General features: G+C 41.8%; 1 protein-coding gene across 1 annotated transcript; it reads left to right on the forward strand.

The window, feature by feature from the left end:
• Positions 1-441: 441 nt before the first annotated feature.
• Positions 442-17,834, forward strand: LOC133110499 (E3 ubiquitin-protein ligase RNF182). The gene is made up of 2 exons (XM_061220663.1): positions 442-694; positions 15,208-17,834. The coding sequence occupies exon 2, from the start codon at positions 16,227-16,229 to the stop codon at positions 17,004-17,006; it is 780 nt and encodes a 259-aa protein (XP_061076647.1). The 5' UTR covers positions 442-694; positions 15,208-16,226; the 3' UTR covers positions 17,007-17,834.
• Positions 17,835-18,626: the final 792 nt, after the last annotated feature.

The following is an 18,626-nucleotide window of genomic DNA, read 5'->3' on the forward strand; positions in this document are numbered from 1 at the left end:
TGTGTGACCTTGGAAGGGAGATTTGACCATTTCCTTTTTTTCTCATTTATCATTCCCAAACGAGCTTTTTGGGGAGGAAAGTGGGTCGAACTTTGGGCAGAATCTACGCATATGTAATTTAACGTACGCATTTCATCTGTATGCTAGCCTATATAATTATATTTGCATTTAATTTAGTGTGTTGGAATTGCTTCCCACACGCTAGCATGTAACAGTTTAGATACGTAAATATAGTAGCTGAAATCATCCAGTGTCTTTTAAGCATAAAACCACCTCCTGCTGATTACGATCAACAGGATGCTGGCCTCGTTTATAACGACCCATTTTCGTTAAATTTGGGTAATTGTGATGAAGATGGCCAGGCTAACCTAATTAGATGCATCATAATGACAAAATGCAGGCCATGAATACTGTCCATCTCTAGGTCGCTGCACTTGGTGTTGCCACAGCAACCACCAAGGAGAAATCTGTGCAGGTCCTGATGCTACGGCGCTACCGCATTGAGAGGGATGCAGCAGTCCGACTCGAGCAGATGGGACCACGAGATCGGCAGTGACTCACCAACTGTAAGCAAAATAATTCTGGGGACACACAGAGGGAAAAGCTGACGATAGGCTTGGGTTACCGTGGATTTTGCAAGAGGACACTTTCGGTCGCCGGTTTACGGTGGATTTTATGTTCAGTCGACCAAAGGGTAAGTGTCCAAAACCGCGTAAATGCTGATTGGTTTCTGAACCATACGCTATAAAATATTGTTCTTAATAGTTCGTTTTACCCCTGCCAGCTGTAATATTTACGACAACATACAACATTGTGCCTCTAGCCTATAGGCTCTATATAGGATAGGCTTACTCACATTTCATTTTGAAATAAGTCAACATAGCTACAACTGTTTGGTTGATACATGATATAAAACACCACGTAAAACGTCCCAAGATCAAAATGATTTTAATCTGTATCTTTGCTTTATTTTTTCCGTAAATATTGAAATTTAACAACCTGCTTATTGGTTATTTCAGATCCCACAAAAGCAACAGGGAGGACAACTAAGCTATTCGATTTTCCCCCCTTATTGGAACTGTAATTTAATGCATGCCTTAATTTTGAGATTGCTGCGCCTCCAGTGTGGATTGCATTTATGTCAAAACTCTTGCATCAAATCATAAACGAATGAATGGATGTTGAACGCTCCTCTTACCAAATGGTTTACCAACAAACAACCGACTGAGTCCCGTGGAGTCCATTTTTAACGAAAATCTATAACCAGCGAGAGGGCAGTCTGTCGCGTTTGTGTTTTACCAATGCAACAACAGAAGCGACAACCGCAGAAAATGTTACTGGTGTACGATATTATAACGAAAACCCCATAATCGACAACGATACATTTGTCACAGAAAAGTAAACATGATAAACATTTAAAATACATTTTTACAGCCTACATTTGGTGCGCAGAATTCGAGTGGATAAAAAAAAAAACTCGTCGTAAATCTTTTACTTGCCAGTCGGACCTGTAGATTTACACGGAAAGTAGGCTAGATGTTTTAATATACGGATACTGCACTGAAACCAATTCAGTGGAACAAACCCACACATATAGGAACACAGCACAGTATATCAGTAAAGAAAATAGCGCGTTACACTTAAATGAGTCTAGGCTATTTACATCCGTGCAATGTTAGAGGCAGAATACAGCGTAGAAGATAGCCCACACACCACCTCATGTTCGATAAGACCGCTAATGCAACACATGTGGTTTACCTCTACAAGACACTGATTGGAAATTCCGGAGGACCACATAACATATGGGAATTATCTCTGCCTCAGATGCAGCCTACCAAATAGCGAATGCTTTCAGTAGTGGGCTCGATTAGTGTTCATTTATATTGGGAAACAGCACGCAGTCATGCATGGGCAATCATTTAGAAAGTGAGATGTTAATTAAAAAAAGAACGTCTATGAATGTTTGAAAATAAACTACCACAATGGTGTAGAGAACACATTGGTAGTGGTAGGCCCACTGCAGAATCTAATGTATGTTATTAGCTGTCTGCAGCTAGTCTATTTGTATGTCAGTAGTCAGGTGTCTTGGCCTATTTTGGTGTTCAGTGTAGGAGCATCCCAACCCAGAATGCAGGGTTAAACTAAAGTTCCTGTCACTAGTTCATAAAATGTCAAACGTATTCAATAGGCAACAGATATTTGTTTTATGAATTTATTTTTCTATAGTATCACGATTCTATTCTAACAGGAAAACAAAATGTATTTTTCTTCTTATTTTTCTTCTTATGATGATGATGATGATGATGATGATTATTATTATTATTATTATTATTATTATTATTATTATTATTAGTAGTAGTATTATTATTAGGCCTATTAGTGGGAAATTTCAAGGCCTTCTTTTATTTGACTTTGATTTGAAGATTATATTCTATCTTTTATAGGCTTAAGGCAGTCATTATGATTCAGATGAGTCCTGCACTCACATCTCTGGTTAACCTGGAGGTGAGTGAACACATGGCCATGAAAACTAACCATTTGATTGGTAATGAAATTCATTACTCATAGGTTGTTTCTCAGACATGGACTAAGACTAGTCCCAAACCTGCATTTTGGTAATACATTTAATGGACAAAAATGAAAGAACATAAAAACATGTGTTGAACAAACAAATTAAGAGCCTATAGAGTGTTCTCAGGCTTTGATTTGATCAGTTAAAAACCTTGTTACCACTTTACTGTTTGCAAATGGCGCAAAAAGCACAACGTGAACATTGGACTTTCATTCTGTATAACAAGCATATCTATTTCTGATCAATCTAAACAGAAAAGGCACCTAATTAAGAAAAATGAACAACTTTGCAGTTGTGGTTGGAACAAAAACCAGCGTACACAGTAGGCCCCTAGATTCGAGTTTGGGAACCACTGGACTAATGACGTTGTGGTCTGGACTAATTACAATAAATTATATTTATGCCCACTTTCAATCAATTGATAATGCATGTTTTGTTAGGCATTTTTCACATTTATAATAACATGACAATCACTGAAATAAATGTAGGAAACCAAATCCTTAATTATTGAATATTAAAACAATGTCATTATGTACTATGGCAGACCGATTGATTATGAAGCTTAGCTTTTCATTTCCATCACAGTTTGTCTTGAACATACAGTCAGCTAAATAATTATTTTCACCCTTGATGAAAATGTAGAACAAATACTGCCTATGGTGCATAATCAAGCAAAGTTGTTGGCAATACAACTTTGCGTATTTAGTTTATCTCAGTCTAAACTATATTATGTCATTCCATCACTTCTTGAGTATACACGCATGCAAAATCCCTTTGTCATCCAACAGCATGGGAAAAGCCAAAGAACTTTCAATTCAAGAGACAGATAGTAATTGACCAAGTCTGGTAATGGGTACAAAAAATACATAAACGGTTAAACATACCACATACTGTAGCACTGGGAAAGCAATCGTTAAAAAAAAAAGTCAAACATGTCATGGTTTCCAACTTGCCAGGAAGAGGGGGCAAGAACATGTTGTCCCTACGAACAGTAAGGAAAAGGGAGAGGGAGGCAATTAGGAACCCAAGCATCACACTTTAAGAATTATAGAGATTGGTTGTATCAGTAGCATGAAGACAGCCCTTACTGAGAACTATGAACAAAACCAAGCATCTGGAGGTTGCCAAACATAATTGGAATTATGACTGGAAGAGAGTGCTATGGTCAGATGAGACCAAAATCAATGGCATAATGAATTCAACAAAGTACCAGGAAATCTTGGCAAAAACTTGAAGCTAGACTTGGTCATAGATTTTTCATATGCTTATCATACATTTATCTTACTTTTTTGTATGAATCATTTTTTTTATCATCACTGATAAACTTTCTCTTTTTCTTTCTCTTTTTTCCCAAAAGAGTCCACAAATATAAGTTTATGAGAACATCTGATGCAAGAAAAAAGCAATGCAATTGCTGAATCTTGATTCCTATTTGATCTGCAAAGTCGAGTTTGAAAGTATGATCCACCTTCTGTGTACTAGGCAAGCTGCGTTCACATGCGCTGCAAGGCTCGTGTATTCATCACTGGTAGGACTGGTTAAAACTCGTAAATATTATTCTTACCTGAGAAGAAATGTTACATAAGAGAAAAATGCCAAGTTCTCTTAAATAATTTGTTAATTAAAATAGATTTAAGCAATTTAAGAACAAATCTGTTTGTCTGAGTGGTTTTTGAATGAGGGCCATTGACAAACATACATAAAAATCCACACAGAAATCCTCACATAAAAGTCCATGCAAAACCTGTGGTCTGAACTGAAGAGGGAAGTCCGTAAGGATATCATGTGTTCTCTAACCTTAGGGTAAAGGACTCAACAGCTGGCATCTCTGCCAGGGGTGGTTGCTCAAAGTATTGCAGCGTGGTGGGGCTCCATGGTGAACCTGACAGACCAGGGACTCACACTCGATGGTTTTATTACTCAGGGTACGCCTGACAGTACAGTGTTCCACCACAGTACAGCGTTTTAATGGTGGCTGGGCCCACACAGGGCAACATGCAATTTCAACATACGTTTTATTAAATGCTAACGTCATTCGCTAATCAACTAACACAATTCCAATGGCAATTTTAGGCAATAGCGCTTGAATAGTTTAAAAAGTTATTTTGCCAACCTGGAAGTGGCTGACTTAGCAAAGTAGGTAGCCCCCTGGTTGGCCGGCTTGTACCCCCAGACCCCACAGTATTAAACCAGGGGTGTCAGGAATTGTGAAGCCTGCATTTTGGGGAAATACATTCTTTATTTGAAAAATGCAAGACTTTAGTTTATTCAATTGACTCATTAATAAGGCACACTATACTTTACACATTAACTTGAAGAAGTATAATGCAAAAATAATAAAACAATGTTTTATTCTTACATGATTAATAAACTGGTGAAAGTTAATTATTATATGAGTTAAGCATTTGGAAGAATGTTGGAAAATAAAGTTATTCAAAAGCCAACTGTATAATTTGTTTGTTTACAGTATTTTTGTGCACATTTATCGAGGGTGCCAATAATTATGGAGCTGATTGTAATTTGAGAATAACACATGTTTAATTACACATGGTGAATGTAACACATTTTTGACAATTAGGTTAGTTGATGAGACGTCATTAGAGTCACCTCATAACTCCCCCGGGCTGTGCCCGTATCACATGACCAACCAATTCAGCTGTTCCCAGCACCTTCAATAATTAATGGCACAAATGCAACACAACCGTCAACTTTTAAATGTTCCTGTGTGAGAACAATTCTCCGGCAGTTTATCGGAGCACTTATGTAAAAATGCTCATTAATATGATTGATTTTAAACATAAATAACAAAACGAGAAATCAGAACGTGGAACTGTTGTTCAAGTGAAGTTTAATTAACTTGAGAAAAGTGTATCTTTATATAGAAACCCTTCAAAAAATCGACAGATCTATGGATCTACATTCTCATAAATCATTCATCAGAAGATATTTTTGTAAACTTGTAGTGATGAACTTGCTTGTTTTTATTTTAGAAAGAGAACATTTTTTCAGTATAATTTTGGTAGTTCTGGGGGTACAGTGCACTCCAGAACCATTTCTGTGGATATTTATGTATGTTTGGAGACATTGTCCTGCTGGACAATTTACCTATGACCAAGTGTCAGCTTCCTAGCCGAGGCAACCACATTTTCTGGCAGGACTTCCTGGCACATGAGATGCTTGTATGCATTCCTCTATTACCGCCAAACGATGGTGTGTATGGCCAAAACGTTCAATGTTGGTTTTATCTGACCATAGCACTCTCTTCCAGTCATAATTCCAATGAGGTTTGGCAAACTCATGTTGCTTGGTTTTGTTTATTGTGCTCAGTATGGGTTGTCTTGTTTTATGTTTTTTTATTATTGCCCACTGCTAAGTGGTACGTTTAACCGTTTATGTAGTTTTTGTGCCCATTACCAGAGGTTTGGGGCGCCAATAATTTTGGCACCTGTGGTTTTCAGAAAAAAGAGAATTACTGAACGAAAAACATTGAAACATAAAAATAAATGTATTGAAATAAAAGTATATCCTTTTCCTGTATGTTTGAACATAACATATCTCATCATCCATGTTCGGTATTATATGCAGCCTTATCCTTTAAACATGTCTCATCAGTTCAACTGAGAACAAAAAGGGTGTTTTTGCGTGATTGTTATTTCATCTCTGGACCACAAAATTAGTCATTTCCGTTAGAGAAGAAAATATCCTTTATTTTTACATGACATGACATAATCTAGTCCCTTTCAGGAAAGAAAACCGCTGCCCGCTTGTCTTTATTTGGTATGTACATACATTATGTAGAATATGTACTCTATGTATGTATTTGGCGGGGCAAATGTACTACCTCCATGTTGGACATAGAAACTGCACAAGCCCCTGTGCCGTCCCTTACATGTAGTTTTAGGACATTGTACGGCTGTTCACGCCATGGTTTTTGGCCCCTAGTTTTAGGATAAAAAAGGTATGGCAGGCCCTGTATTCACCAGCCTCCAGGGGATAGGTAAAAAAATGATGTGACAGTATGAAAAGAGAGATTCTGCCTCCCAGCGCTAGCCACTTAGCAGGACATTGCATGTCACGGTGCCTAAACTGAGCCAGTATAAATGTGTCAGAGTGTCACAGGCCTTTCTTAATATTAAACTATACTATACATAACTCATGAGAGAAAGTCACACACAAACCCTTTATCACACAAACCGTCCCTTGCGAAGGGCAAACGATCTTGCAAGCTCTTCTCACCTAAGAAGAGAGAGCACAGGTAAAGGTGTTAAGGTTTTGTATGGTGACATGCTCTGGCATCTGTTCAATCTGAACTGAGTGCCCTTTGCTCTGTGTGTAACATTTTATGTGTTTAAGTATGTTCTTCATTCATACTCTGTGAGTGAATTACAGGCATTATATCTCAGCATTTACTCTTATCCATAGAAACTTACATGAATTATTTTTTATGTACAATCCATTTATTTAGTTTGTTTTGTTATTCAGCTGATGCTTTTATCCAAAGGGACTTGCAATTGATTAGACTAAGCAGGAGACAATCCAACAGCTGTGCAGATCTTATCATGACTACACTGGGGCTTCCAGGTCCCAATCATGCCAACTTAGCCACTAGACAGGCTACAGGCTGCCCCAATATATTACTGAAACAATTCAAGTGAAGTGCTCATTTTGGAATGCAGACATTGCTGAACACACAGACATTGCACCAAACTTTTGTCGCTGTCTTCAGGACCAAAAGCTTATGAAACCTGTCACCATTTGCAGCAGTTTCAGTGTATCTAATAACCTGATATACACTGCATGTAGGAATGAAATCATAACTTTTGAAAATAATGGTGATTTATTTTCTTTAATATTATCACCTTCCTGTCAGCTTTGACCAGTCTGGCCATTCTCCTCTGACCTCTCTCATTAACGACACGTTTTTGCCCGCCTAACTGCTGCTCACTGGATTTTTAAAATCCGTTCTCTGCATATTGTAGAGACTGTTGTGCGTGAAAATCCCAGGAGATCTGAGATACTCAATTTCTGAGATACTCAAACCATCATTTGGTCTGAAAAACAGCTGAACTTATTGACCATGTCCGCATGATTTTATGCATTTAGTTGCTGCCACATGATTGGCTGATTAAATGTTTGCATTCACAAGCTGGTGTTTAGGTGTACCTAATAAAGTGCTCACTGAGTGAAGATCTACAGGAAAACCTTAATGGTTAGCATTAAGTAAAACCAAAAATTTAAAAAATTTACTCAGCCATGTTAATTCTGTTCTCTATGTCCCGCACCACACAGTGAGGTATCAAGGCAATCAGGAGAAAGCAAGGTGTCAGAAACCAGTCAAATGAGAATGGTTCTTTTGGGAATTCCCATGGTAAATGGTTTGCCAATTCAATGAAAGCATAATGGCATGAAAGTTTAGTGCGCAGTTTGTCCATGAGTAATAGGATGCAATCAGCAGGGAATTCGGAGAGTAAGTAAACATCTTACTTTAGGAACCCCGCGAACGATGGTTTGTGAGTATTGCATCTCCTTCCCTACAAAAAGACTGCAGAGTGCAGGAACCCTGAGCCTTGCCCCAAAGTAATTTAACGTATTTTAAAGTAATTTAATGTAATGGGGGTGACATTGTCTCAGGCGGTAAGAGCAGTCATCTGGCGATCCCGCCCTGGGTGTGTTGAAGTGTTCCTGAGCAAGACACCTAACCCCAAAATCCTCCTGTCGAGCTGGTTGGTGCCTGGCATGGCAGCCAATCGCCGTCGGTGTGTGAGTGCGTGCATGAATGGGTGAATGAGAAGCATCAATTGTACAGCGCTTTGGATAAAGGCCATTCACCATTTACCATGTACTCCTGAGTGAGTGCCCGTTGCTGTGTGTCGCTTCAGACCAGATACATCCGTGGAATTATGCTGTCTCTTAAATGGCGGCTCACCTGTCCGTGCCAGGGCCCGGGTTTGCGCAGTGAAGGCAGGCCCCTGTTGCTTGTGCTTGGCAGCAGAGGGACAAGCGAACAGATGGCGGTTTGGCTGTTTATTCGCGATCCCGCTGGCTTCCGCCCTCCTCTCTCAGATGCTCGGGGGCCCCAGCGCGGCACCAGGGGACGGGAATTAAGAGCAAACCGACCTCCTGAGCAGAGCCAGGCGGGAGACGGGAGCGCCGGGAATAATCGAGCGCCGCACCGAACACATCCGCACCACTGCAGCAGCAGGCCCCCAGCAGGAGGCTGCCCAAAAACATTCTCCCTCCCAAAAATGTCAGAGATTTCTGAAAGCGCGACGCAAGATATCGGCTTGGCTACAGCAAGGCCCCGCCCCGATTCTCCTCGATTGTGTACAGTTGCTAGCCGTGTTTATTTTTTTGTTTTTTTCAGATAAACTCAACGTTTGATTTGTTTCATTCGCCGGGTCTACATTTGCATCACCTATCTCTGCGTGAGCTGAGTGTTAGAAGAAGGTTCTGTCTGCGTTCTGAGTGGTTTTGAAATATTGAGCTTCAAAGTTTATTCCCAAAAGGAACGGGCTCCAAGCAGATACAACTTTTACATTTTGCATTTTTTCATACTCATAGTTTATTTTTCTATAAAACTTCAGGCGTGTATTTAGTGCCCAATAAACAAGAAATGACACTAACTTGTTTTTAAAAAATGTCAGTTTGAACCTTCTCATTCTCAGCTCACATCTTGCCTGCTACGTTCATCATGTTCTGTCAGTGGTTTCCTGGGTAACTGCTACAAAGACAGTGCCTTCTCCTCCATGGTGGATTTTCATGTTAGTCTTGATGTTAGCTAGATGTTAGCCGTGTCTGCTTTGAACAGGAAACTCTGCCTTCCCCTTTATGTTCAGTGGTTCAATTCTCTGCCATATTAACACAATAAAACCTTCTCCTAGATAGTTTGAATGATTTGCGTGAAACTTAAATTTTTTATATTTTAAAGGCTAAGGCCAATAGCCTACTATTATGGATTTACCACCATGCCAAATAAATGTAAAAATACTTCAAATCTGTACACTGTAGTTGATATAGAAGCAAAATATAGAAATATCATACAATTATTTTGCAGAGTATGCATCCCATGAACAGGTTTTTATATCAGTAACCTGCTCCAGTGTTTGTTATTGAGTATTTCATTGAGACCATTTACTCGTAACATGAATAAATAGTGAAAGTTGAAATTACATTTAGATTAATGACTCTGCAGTGACTCAGCATATATTGTTAAAAATGTCAGAAAAGGTATTTATTCATTTGTTTATTTATTTAAAGAAAAGATGGGGCTGGCAAAAATAAGTAGGGTTTCATATCATTTTTCTTCAACCCACTGTTCTCTCCAACAGTGGAACAGATTGGATTGGACTTGGATTTGGACTGGATTTTTTACTTGGATATAAAAAGTACAGGCAAGAGTAGCCTACATCTCAGAGGACATCATGTACTACATTAAAACACTAGTTTCCAACATAGTCCACAATGGAAGACAAACAATTGATAGATATAACAGTACAATAGTAAGAAAATACATTTCATAATTTTGTATCCGCGAGTGTACATATGTGTGTAAGTATAACTAGCCTACTACCTAACAGTGCAGATTCCATTTCACACAGAGACTTATTTTGGTACCCTGCTCTAAACCTTCCCAAAGCTTAACTTTATTTTTCATAATCGGGTTGCCAGGGTAAATAAATCATGACATATATAAGAATGGTATTTTTTACTTTATATTCCCAGATATAAATGAATTCCCAGATATAAATGAATTATGTTACTATTGTATTGCATTATTATTCATATCCATTAAATAATAATCATTTATATAGGCCTCTGAAATAGGCCACTTGAACAATGTTATTTAATGACAGGGATAGCTATATGTAGCGTACGTATCTTTTGAAAAGACAAAACTCAGGTAGACATAATCTTATCATCTATGGGAATGAGATTACATTGTATTCTGCGGCCGCCAGCATCGGAATGTCATTGCATACATAACCCAGAGGCACTGGAGGGGCCGTCTTCATCAGGCCGGCTGATAAAGACTTTTGGACATTCGTGGTTTACAAGCTATCCGATAAAAATACCTGACACGTACGCAGACTGAGGCTGGCAGCACTTTGACTGACTTTGACAGGCAGAAACATCCTCATCCGCTCCACTATTTAAAGACGCACGCTGCGAGTTCTCGTCCACAATAACAGTCTTCATTTACAAATGACACGCTATTCTATCGAATAAAATATACTCTGCCGGCGCTTCAGATTCAGACTGACAGGCGCGGGTTAGCAAATCAGAGCTACAGAAAACATAATGTGCATACAAATGAGAATGCGCTGGTCATTTTCTCAAATGGATAGATACAGGACTCATTCTCAATCAAAGGCGCACGACGAAGAAAGCCTTAAGAAAAGTGGGGGAAATAACGCTTGTCACGAGTTACACAGAAGTGCAGTGCAATGCATATCTTTTATAAACCGATGTTTAATGTTTTAAATGTTTTAATGGATTGTTGTGACCGTCCTGGCTGTCCGACTGTCTCATTCTATTAAGTCGTATAGAGGAAAGAGTTTGTTTTTTGTTTTCTTTTGAAAGCTAGAAATACAGAGTTCTTCTAATAGTGTTTGATACTTGTCTGTAATATGCTGCAATGATATTGATTTTCCTTTATTAAAAGTTGCTTTCAGCCCGATAGAAAGCTTTCTGTATAAAGACAACTGACCATATGCTTAATCAAAAGCATATATGGATTACATCTTCAGAAATATCTGATAAAAGCAAATGTATATTAATAATATAGATGTGGTTGAATGGCTGCCAAACATCTTCCTTGTACATGTTGTTCCCAGCTGTAGGTGCTGGGTCTTACTGTATGTTACCATTATAACAGCTCTTTGATGCCATCAGCTCCCAAAACGTCTTCTGAAATCCCACAACATTGCGTTTTGTTTACACAAAGACACCATGATCAAATGTTTAGTTCTTTATTTATTTTAGACTTCTGTGTTTATCATTCCCCTGGCCATTTTAGATACAGGTGTCCCTCTGCTTTAACATTTGAACATGTTTTAAAATGGTTCTACATGCACTCCCTTACTTATGGTTCTGACCTTTAGACCAGACCCTGTGGATAGCTTATCATTCATGCCATTGTGAGTGCCCTTGTCTACCTGCCTGCCTGCCTGTCTGTCTCTCTCTCCTCTCATTCTCTGTCTCTCTCTCTCTCCTTCTCATTCATGCACTGCCCCTCTCCTCCCCTCACTTCTTCTCATTCTCTCTTTCACCTTCTCCCTCTCTCATTAATTTTCTCTGTCTCTCCTCTCATTCTCCCCCCTCTCTCCTCCCTCTCCCTTGTTCTCTCTCCCTCTCACACTCTCCCTCTGTCGCCATCTCTCTCTCCATTTCTCTCTCCTCCTCTGTCATCTCTCTCTCACTTTCCCTCTCTCCCCCTCTCTCTCCCTCCTCCTCTCTCCCTCTCTCATCTCTCTCCCCTTTTCTCCCTCTCTCTCCCTCACTTCCCCCCTCTCTCACTCTCTCTCTCCCCACCTCTCTCACTCCCTCTCCCCCTCTCTCTCCCTCTCTCCTTCTCTCTCTCCCCCCTCTCTCTCACTCTCCCTTTCCCCGCACTCTCTCTTTCCCCCCTCCCCCCTCACTCTCTCCCACCCCTCACTCTCCTCCTCTCTCTTTCTCTCTCTCTCCCTCTCTCCCTCTCTCTCGCTGACGCGCTTCCTGATAGCACTGCTATCCGAAGGAGGAGTGTTACATAAAGCCAGCTGTCCGTCCTGCAGCTCCCGGTCCTGCTATTTATAGGCGCGGTTCAGACTAGCAGCCTGCACACGCACTGAAAAGAAAATATATTGTTGCATAATGAGAGTGCAGGGGAGAGGGAGGAGGAACGCGCGTGAGTCTAATGTATTCAGTCCCTCAACGCTGCTCAACGCTATTTTTACCTGGAGCCCGGCCACAATCGCTCATTCCCGCACTCTCCGGAGTAAACATCAAAGAGGAGCTAAGCGCGCAGCAAAATGTGAAAATGAAAACAAAGCAATAGCGACAATTAACATTATTATTGAGGGAATGGGAAATTAATTGTTTTAGTTAAGCTGGCGCTGGGAACTATTCTGATGAAAATGATTCATTTCTTTGATTTATTTACTTATCAGGGATAGTGTACGGTTTAAGTATATTCGCCACAGCTATGCAATGCATTGCATTGAATTTAGCTAAAAGGCTCGTTTGATTTAGTAGTCCCAAAATAGTACTCATAAAAGCACATGAAAAGGCAACATATTGTCAATATCTGTATGTTACAAATACTGTACAATAGAGCCAAATCAATAAAAAATGAATATGAAATTGTAAGAACCACGATGGCAGTGAAAAGCTATTTCGTAAGCTGTACCAGACAGCCCTGTCCAATTACCATTCTGGCAACAGGCAATGATAAAACATGTTGAGGGATATTATTTTGAGCCACCAGGCATTTTGTCAGAATATATGCCTTCATTGGGCCGGAGAGTGATTCAACATTTCCTCTCATCATATAGTACTCAGGCAGACTCAAAATCCCCATTTCCCTTCTTGTTGGCCTGTCAATTACTGGGCACAAGTAAACTCTAATAGATATTTAGAAGCTGCAATTGCATTAAGCCTGAACCAATGGTCAGGGCCTGTGATGCTGTCTTCATAGGAGATCTGGTCGCAACAAACCCATTTTTAAGCATTCACCTGGCTACCTTTCAGATGTGCTCTGTCCTAACGTCTTTCCTGGCATTTATGGGAATGACTGGCAGGGCAAATATACTGTGAACAGGACAGTGTCTGTTTTTTTTTTAGCAAGGAATTTATTTATAATTATGATTTTTTGCAGCATTCATAGACATAGAACGCGTTACTCGTCGCCCTCTCCGCGTCTTCTCAAATATTCCTCCCTCCGCAAGACTTACGGCGCAGCATCAATATCCCGGACAAGAAGGCCGTAAACAACGTGGGATTGGATGGGCGGAGCGTCTCGGTGCGCGACTAGCATCGCCCAGCCGATACGGGGCGCCGCAGTCACAACACGTCCGGCCACTCTGCCGTCTCGTTTCTAATATACGAGCCCTGTATTTATCCCCCAGAGGTTTGCCGTCACCGCGTACAAACATAAACTATTAAGTATTACGAGGTCCTAAATGTAACTGTCGGAGCGGAGCTGCCAATATCAATATCTTCTCAAGGTCTATTTGTGTGAATGAGGCTGGACACTGCGTCCCAGGTCAGACAATGTCTGTGACCTGTGTGGTTCCACACAGAGCCGGGCTGCAGAAGACCTGAACCAATTCATCTATAGCCACCTTGTAAGCTAGTTCCTTGTGTCGATGCTTCTCAACATCGACACAAGGAACTAGCCAATGTCACCCCACCCGGGCTAAAGACAAAATTATATAACCCGCACACAGAAAGGATTATTGAATTTAAGAACACTATGATGGCACTCTAAGAGTAGAGCAGTAAAAGGAATCTATGAGTCCACTCACATGAGCTGAGGCCATGTCCCTCTCAGTATACCAACCAAAGAATCAGTCTAACATTATTATTTAATTAAGGACATGTGTATGCAAGAGAGGTATAGCGGGCTCCAGAATTATTGGAACCCTTGTTAAATCTGCACAAAAAATACTGTAAACTGAAAAATAATACAGTTATTGACATAACCTTTATTTTCCAATATGTGTAAAGCAGTGTGCTTTATTAATGATTCAATGGAATCAACAGTCTTGAATTTTTTTAATAGAAAATATATATCTCCCCACAAAACAGGTTTCAGAATTGTTGGTACCACTGGTTTAACACCTCTGGCAAAGATGACAGCCATGAGTCTTTTCCTATAATTTGTGATAAGGTTAGACAATCCACCTATAGACCAAGTCTCAGCTTTCTAGCAGAGACAACAAGATTTTCTGCAAAAAGTTCCTGGTACTTTGCTGAATTCATTGTGCCATTGATTTCAAATAGTGCCACTGTAAATAAATTATGCAAATTGTCTGCCACTTACCTAGATGGACAACATTGAATCGTGTATGTATCATTGACTGCTCAGATCAAAATGAATCTTGGGCCAAAATATTCTTTATTAATTTTAGATATGACAGTATTTGTCTGCATCCAAAGGATGACTTGAAACTTTCAGGGCTTGTTTGACTGACACAGATTAAGCTTCGTCCTGGAATTAATTGAGTTTTGTTTGATCTCTGTACATAACCAAATTTAGTACAGGACCAGGCTTGATCTAGAGTTTTAAGGTGAGGTAAAATACCTTGTGTTATACTATGCCTAATTTTCTATTGAACTAACGTAAATAATGTTTTCCTATTAATTTGTATGCTAAGTCATGAATTCCCCAGTGTTTAATCATTAAAGTAAGAAAAGAACCCTTGCAGTAACGCCACTGCCCTCACCACCCTAACACACACACGCGCATGCACACACACACACACACACACACACACACACACACACACACAGTTCAGCTTGATCTGCGTGTGTTCCTTCCCGTTACTCATTGTTGTTGCTCCCTGTGAGAATGAGAACAGGGTAAAAAGAACATAATTGGTTGGACACTTTGTATGGTGATGTTTATATTGTGTCCTGTTGTGCTCCCACCACAGGAGAGAGTGTTCCTGGGCCCTGCCTCAGTCCCTCTTCAGCAGCAACCCCACCGTGGGTCACCTGAACAGCAGCCTGCTTCACCGTGCTTACCAATCAACAGCCTCTTTTGACCAGCATGAATAGTCTTTCTCTGTAGCAATAAATAGCTCTCATAGTTTCTTTGACATTTTAAAACCATTCGGGCTATCTTGCTCCAAAAAGAAAATAAATATTCAAGCCTCTTGGATTTGAGATTTATCACGGGAGGATAATCTCAGGAATTCTCAGACCAACTCTCCGAAGGAACAGTATTTTATTTTTTGCCCCTGACGGTGAAGAGCAAGTGGAAGTGGGGCGGTGAGAGAAATGCCCATGTATGTGCACGGCGGAGGTTGAGGTGGAGGTCAAGGCTCGCGCGATGGCTGGGTTTTCTGGGTCAGCGAGCGGGAGCAGAAGAGGGTCTGTGGAGGGGAGGGCTCTGGGGTAGGACGCCTTTGGCCTGGGGACTGAGTCACAGAGTGCTGGCCCCTCCTCCATCTTCCCCAGAAAACCTGTGACCTTGTGCTGCACCAGCAGAGGAGCAGAGGGGTTCTGCGCCAACTCCGACTGTGATCTCGACTATTTCCGTTATCCTTCAGGGCATATCAATAAAGAACCCGGAATATCCGGGTCTGACATCAGGGCAGGCTTATTAAGCAATCTGTGCATGCGTTTGTAGGGTAATACTTTTCACAAACAAGTGCTCTTGACATAATTTAGCCCACGAAGCAAGTCCTCATTTTGTGTTTTTTTGGGGGGGATTTAAAAAGTGGACGCAACACCACCACCGCAGCTACGGAGCCAAAAACCTCATTTAAAAACCACACTTTGAGTGCGACGCAAGGATAGTCTACAGGAGAGACCGGCAGTTACTAGCAGACTACATTAGCGGCCAACGGCAGCTCACGGACTCTCCCGGAGAGACCAGTGGCCGTAGCGGCCAGTATTTCCCCATTGCAGTTTGCCACCCCGTGCCCTGGACACCCCTCCCCCGGCCGGCATGAGTCAGAAGCAGGACTCGGAGGCTGGGAGCCCCCAGCCCCGGGTGTACACCATGGAGGAGCTGGAGTGCAAGATCTGCTACAACCGCTACGATGCGCGCACCCGCAAGCCCAAGGTGCTCAGCTGCCTGCACCGCGTCTGCGCCAAATGCCTGAAGAAGATGGTGGAGATGGGAGACTCCTCCCCCAGCATCATCAGCTGCCCGTTCTGCCGCCACGAGACCCACGTGCCCGACGAGGAGATCTGGCTGCTGCAGGACGACAGCAACATCCTGGCCATCCTCACCTACCAGGACCGGGCGCGGAAGGGCGGGGCGGTCGCCGCGGCGACGACCCCCGGCGAGGTGGTGCTCACCCCCAACGGCCTGAGCGGCGGCGGGGGCGGGGTCTGCACTGGCGCTGACCAATCGCACAGCTCCTCCGACTGCCTGGTCATCACCATCATGGAGGTCCCGGGTGAGTCTCAGGCCTCGGAGACCATGGGCATGCTGAACATGGTGCGGCTGTACCGGCCGCCCAGCCTGGACTCGCTGCCCTGCCACCTGCCCGTCCACAAGTGCCGTATGTGGACCTCCAGGGCCTTCCCCCGCTTCCTCATCGGCGTGCTCTGCCTCATCTACTTCTGCTCCCTGCCGCTGGGCATCTACCTGCTGATGATCCAGCAGCTTACCCTGGGTGTGATCCTGGTCAGCCTGGTGCCCTCCACCCTGGTCCTCTGCGTCTTCTATGGCTTCTGCCAGTGCCTGTGTCACGAGATCATGGAGTCCATCGCCACATAGCCTCCGCTCAGCGCCCCTTACCAGTGCCGCTGCCCCACGTGTCGATCCGGGGAGTCCACCAGGCTAGAACCCCCGAAAAACTCAAACTCGATACCTGAACCGTCCACCTCGCTAAACTGCCCTCAACCTCTTCTCAGACCCATTCCAGGTTTTGCTTAAGTGTACCAGAAGTCCTCTTTGCTACCGCGGTGCCAGAGGCGGGTGGCTGGGATTGGAAAGAAGCGTCCTGCATCCCAGTTCCCTGCTGCTGCAATGCCCGCAAACTTCCGACGATAAAAACGGACGAGAGCGGACGTTTCTCTCACACGCCGAGATCCAGGTTCACGGGACGGTTCTGCTCTGGAATGAGAGGGTGGCTGTCAATTATTATTTCATTATTTCAAAAAAATTAAAAAAAACTCCCGAGATGCATCAGATGGCAGGAAATTTGTGGTTGTGAATATTCCCCAAAATGGGCTTCAGCTATAACTGTGATCACGCGATTGTGTTATGATAGAGAACGGTGAAAACAAGCATTCTCACATTGTACTGTGCGAACTGCATACAGTGTTAAATAGCTCTGCAGAAATTTCCTATCCTATGTTACTTGTGAGTGGTTCATTTTCTAAAACTCACACTATGTACGTGTATGGATACCTACAGCATAGAGTGTTCATATATTTTTTCAGAGTTTGGAGTTGCCATTGTAAGGCATGTCTGTGACACAGCAGTAATTTTGCATCATGAGTCTGTCTTTGTAACTGCAGAACGGGAATGGACAATACACCTTAGAACCGCCAAAACTGTTACAACTCTTACTAGATACTTCAATAAAGATTCAAAACACTTGGTGCATTCCCCGGGTTTGTTTATCGCACTGCCTCCAACTGTCACTGCCAGAGTAATCACTGACATGAAGACATTCACTCTCAGCCACCTGCAACCTCAGAGATAGCAGCACATAACAATGTGCCTCAGTGCAAAACTCAAAGTGATAAAGGACGATCACAGAACACACACAAAAATAAATGACACATCATTTATTTAACCAGGGTAGTCACACTAGTGATCTCTCGTGAGGCCGGGAGTCGTTATGTCTTTGGGAGGAACACGGGATACCGAGAGGAAACCCACAAAGGGAGAATGTGCGATGACCACACAGAGACAATCCATCCAATCATTGCAATAGAGAAGGACTTGTGTTTGTACTTTCATGATTGTAATTTTACACTCTACATTAGATGGCACAAAGATTATCTGACAAGAACACTAAATATCTTGAATATATACACAACTTAAGTATATCAAATATAAAAATTCTAGATGATCCAATCTACTATAGAAAGGTTTTAGCCACTTTAAAAACATGCAAACACTACACCATACCTCATATATCAATGACAACAGATTGTGAGTGACACACAGTGGAGGAGATAGCACACTGGATCAGCTGAAAAACCTTACATTATTCTGTTTGTGTTTGGGAAGTGATGTTGAATATGCACAATAAGGGTGCTGAGCCATGAATATTCATTGTTATTGTGTTTATCAAAAAATATCTGAGCCTTTTGCATATGCATGTGTTAAGTTTTTGAATTATACCTGTGTGATCATGCCTAGTTTTAATGTGTTCATGTGCAG

The sequence above is a fragment of the Conger conger genome, chromosome 14, assembly GCF_963514075.1.
Source record: "Conger conger chromosome 14, fConCon1.1, whole genome shotgun sequence".
In the NCBI taxonomy this organism is placed as follows: Eukaryota; Metazoa; Chordata; class Actinopteri; order Anguilliformes; family Congridae; genus Conger; species Conger conger.

Bases quoted from the DNA above. Each gene is read 5' to 3' on its own strand.
- LOC133110499 (XM_061220663.1), top strand. From the start codon at position 16,227: ATGAGTCAGAAGCAGGACTCGGAGGCTGGGAGCCCCCAGCCCCGGGTG.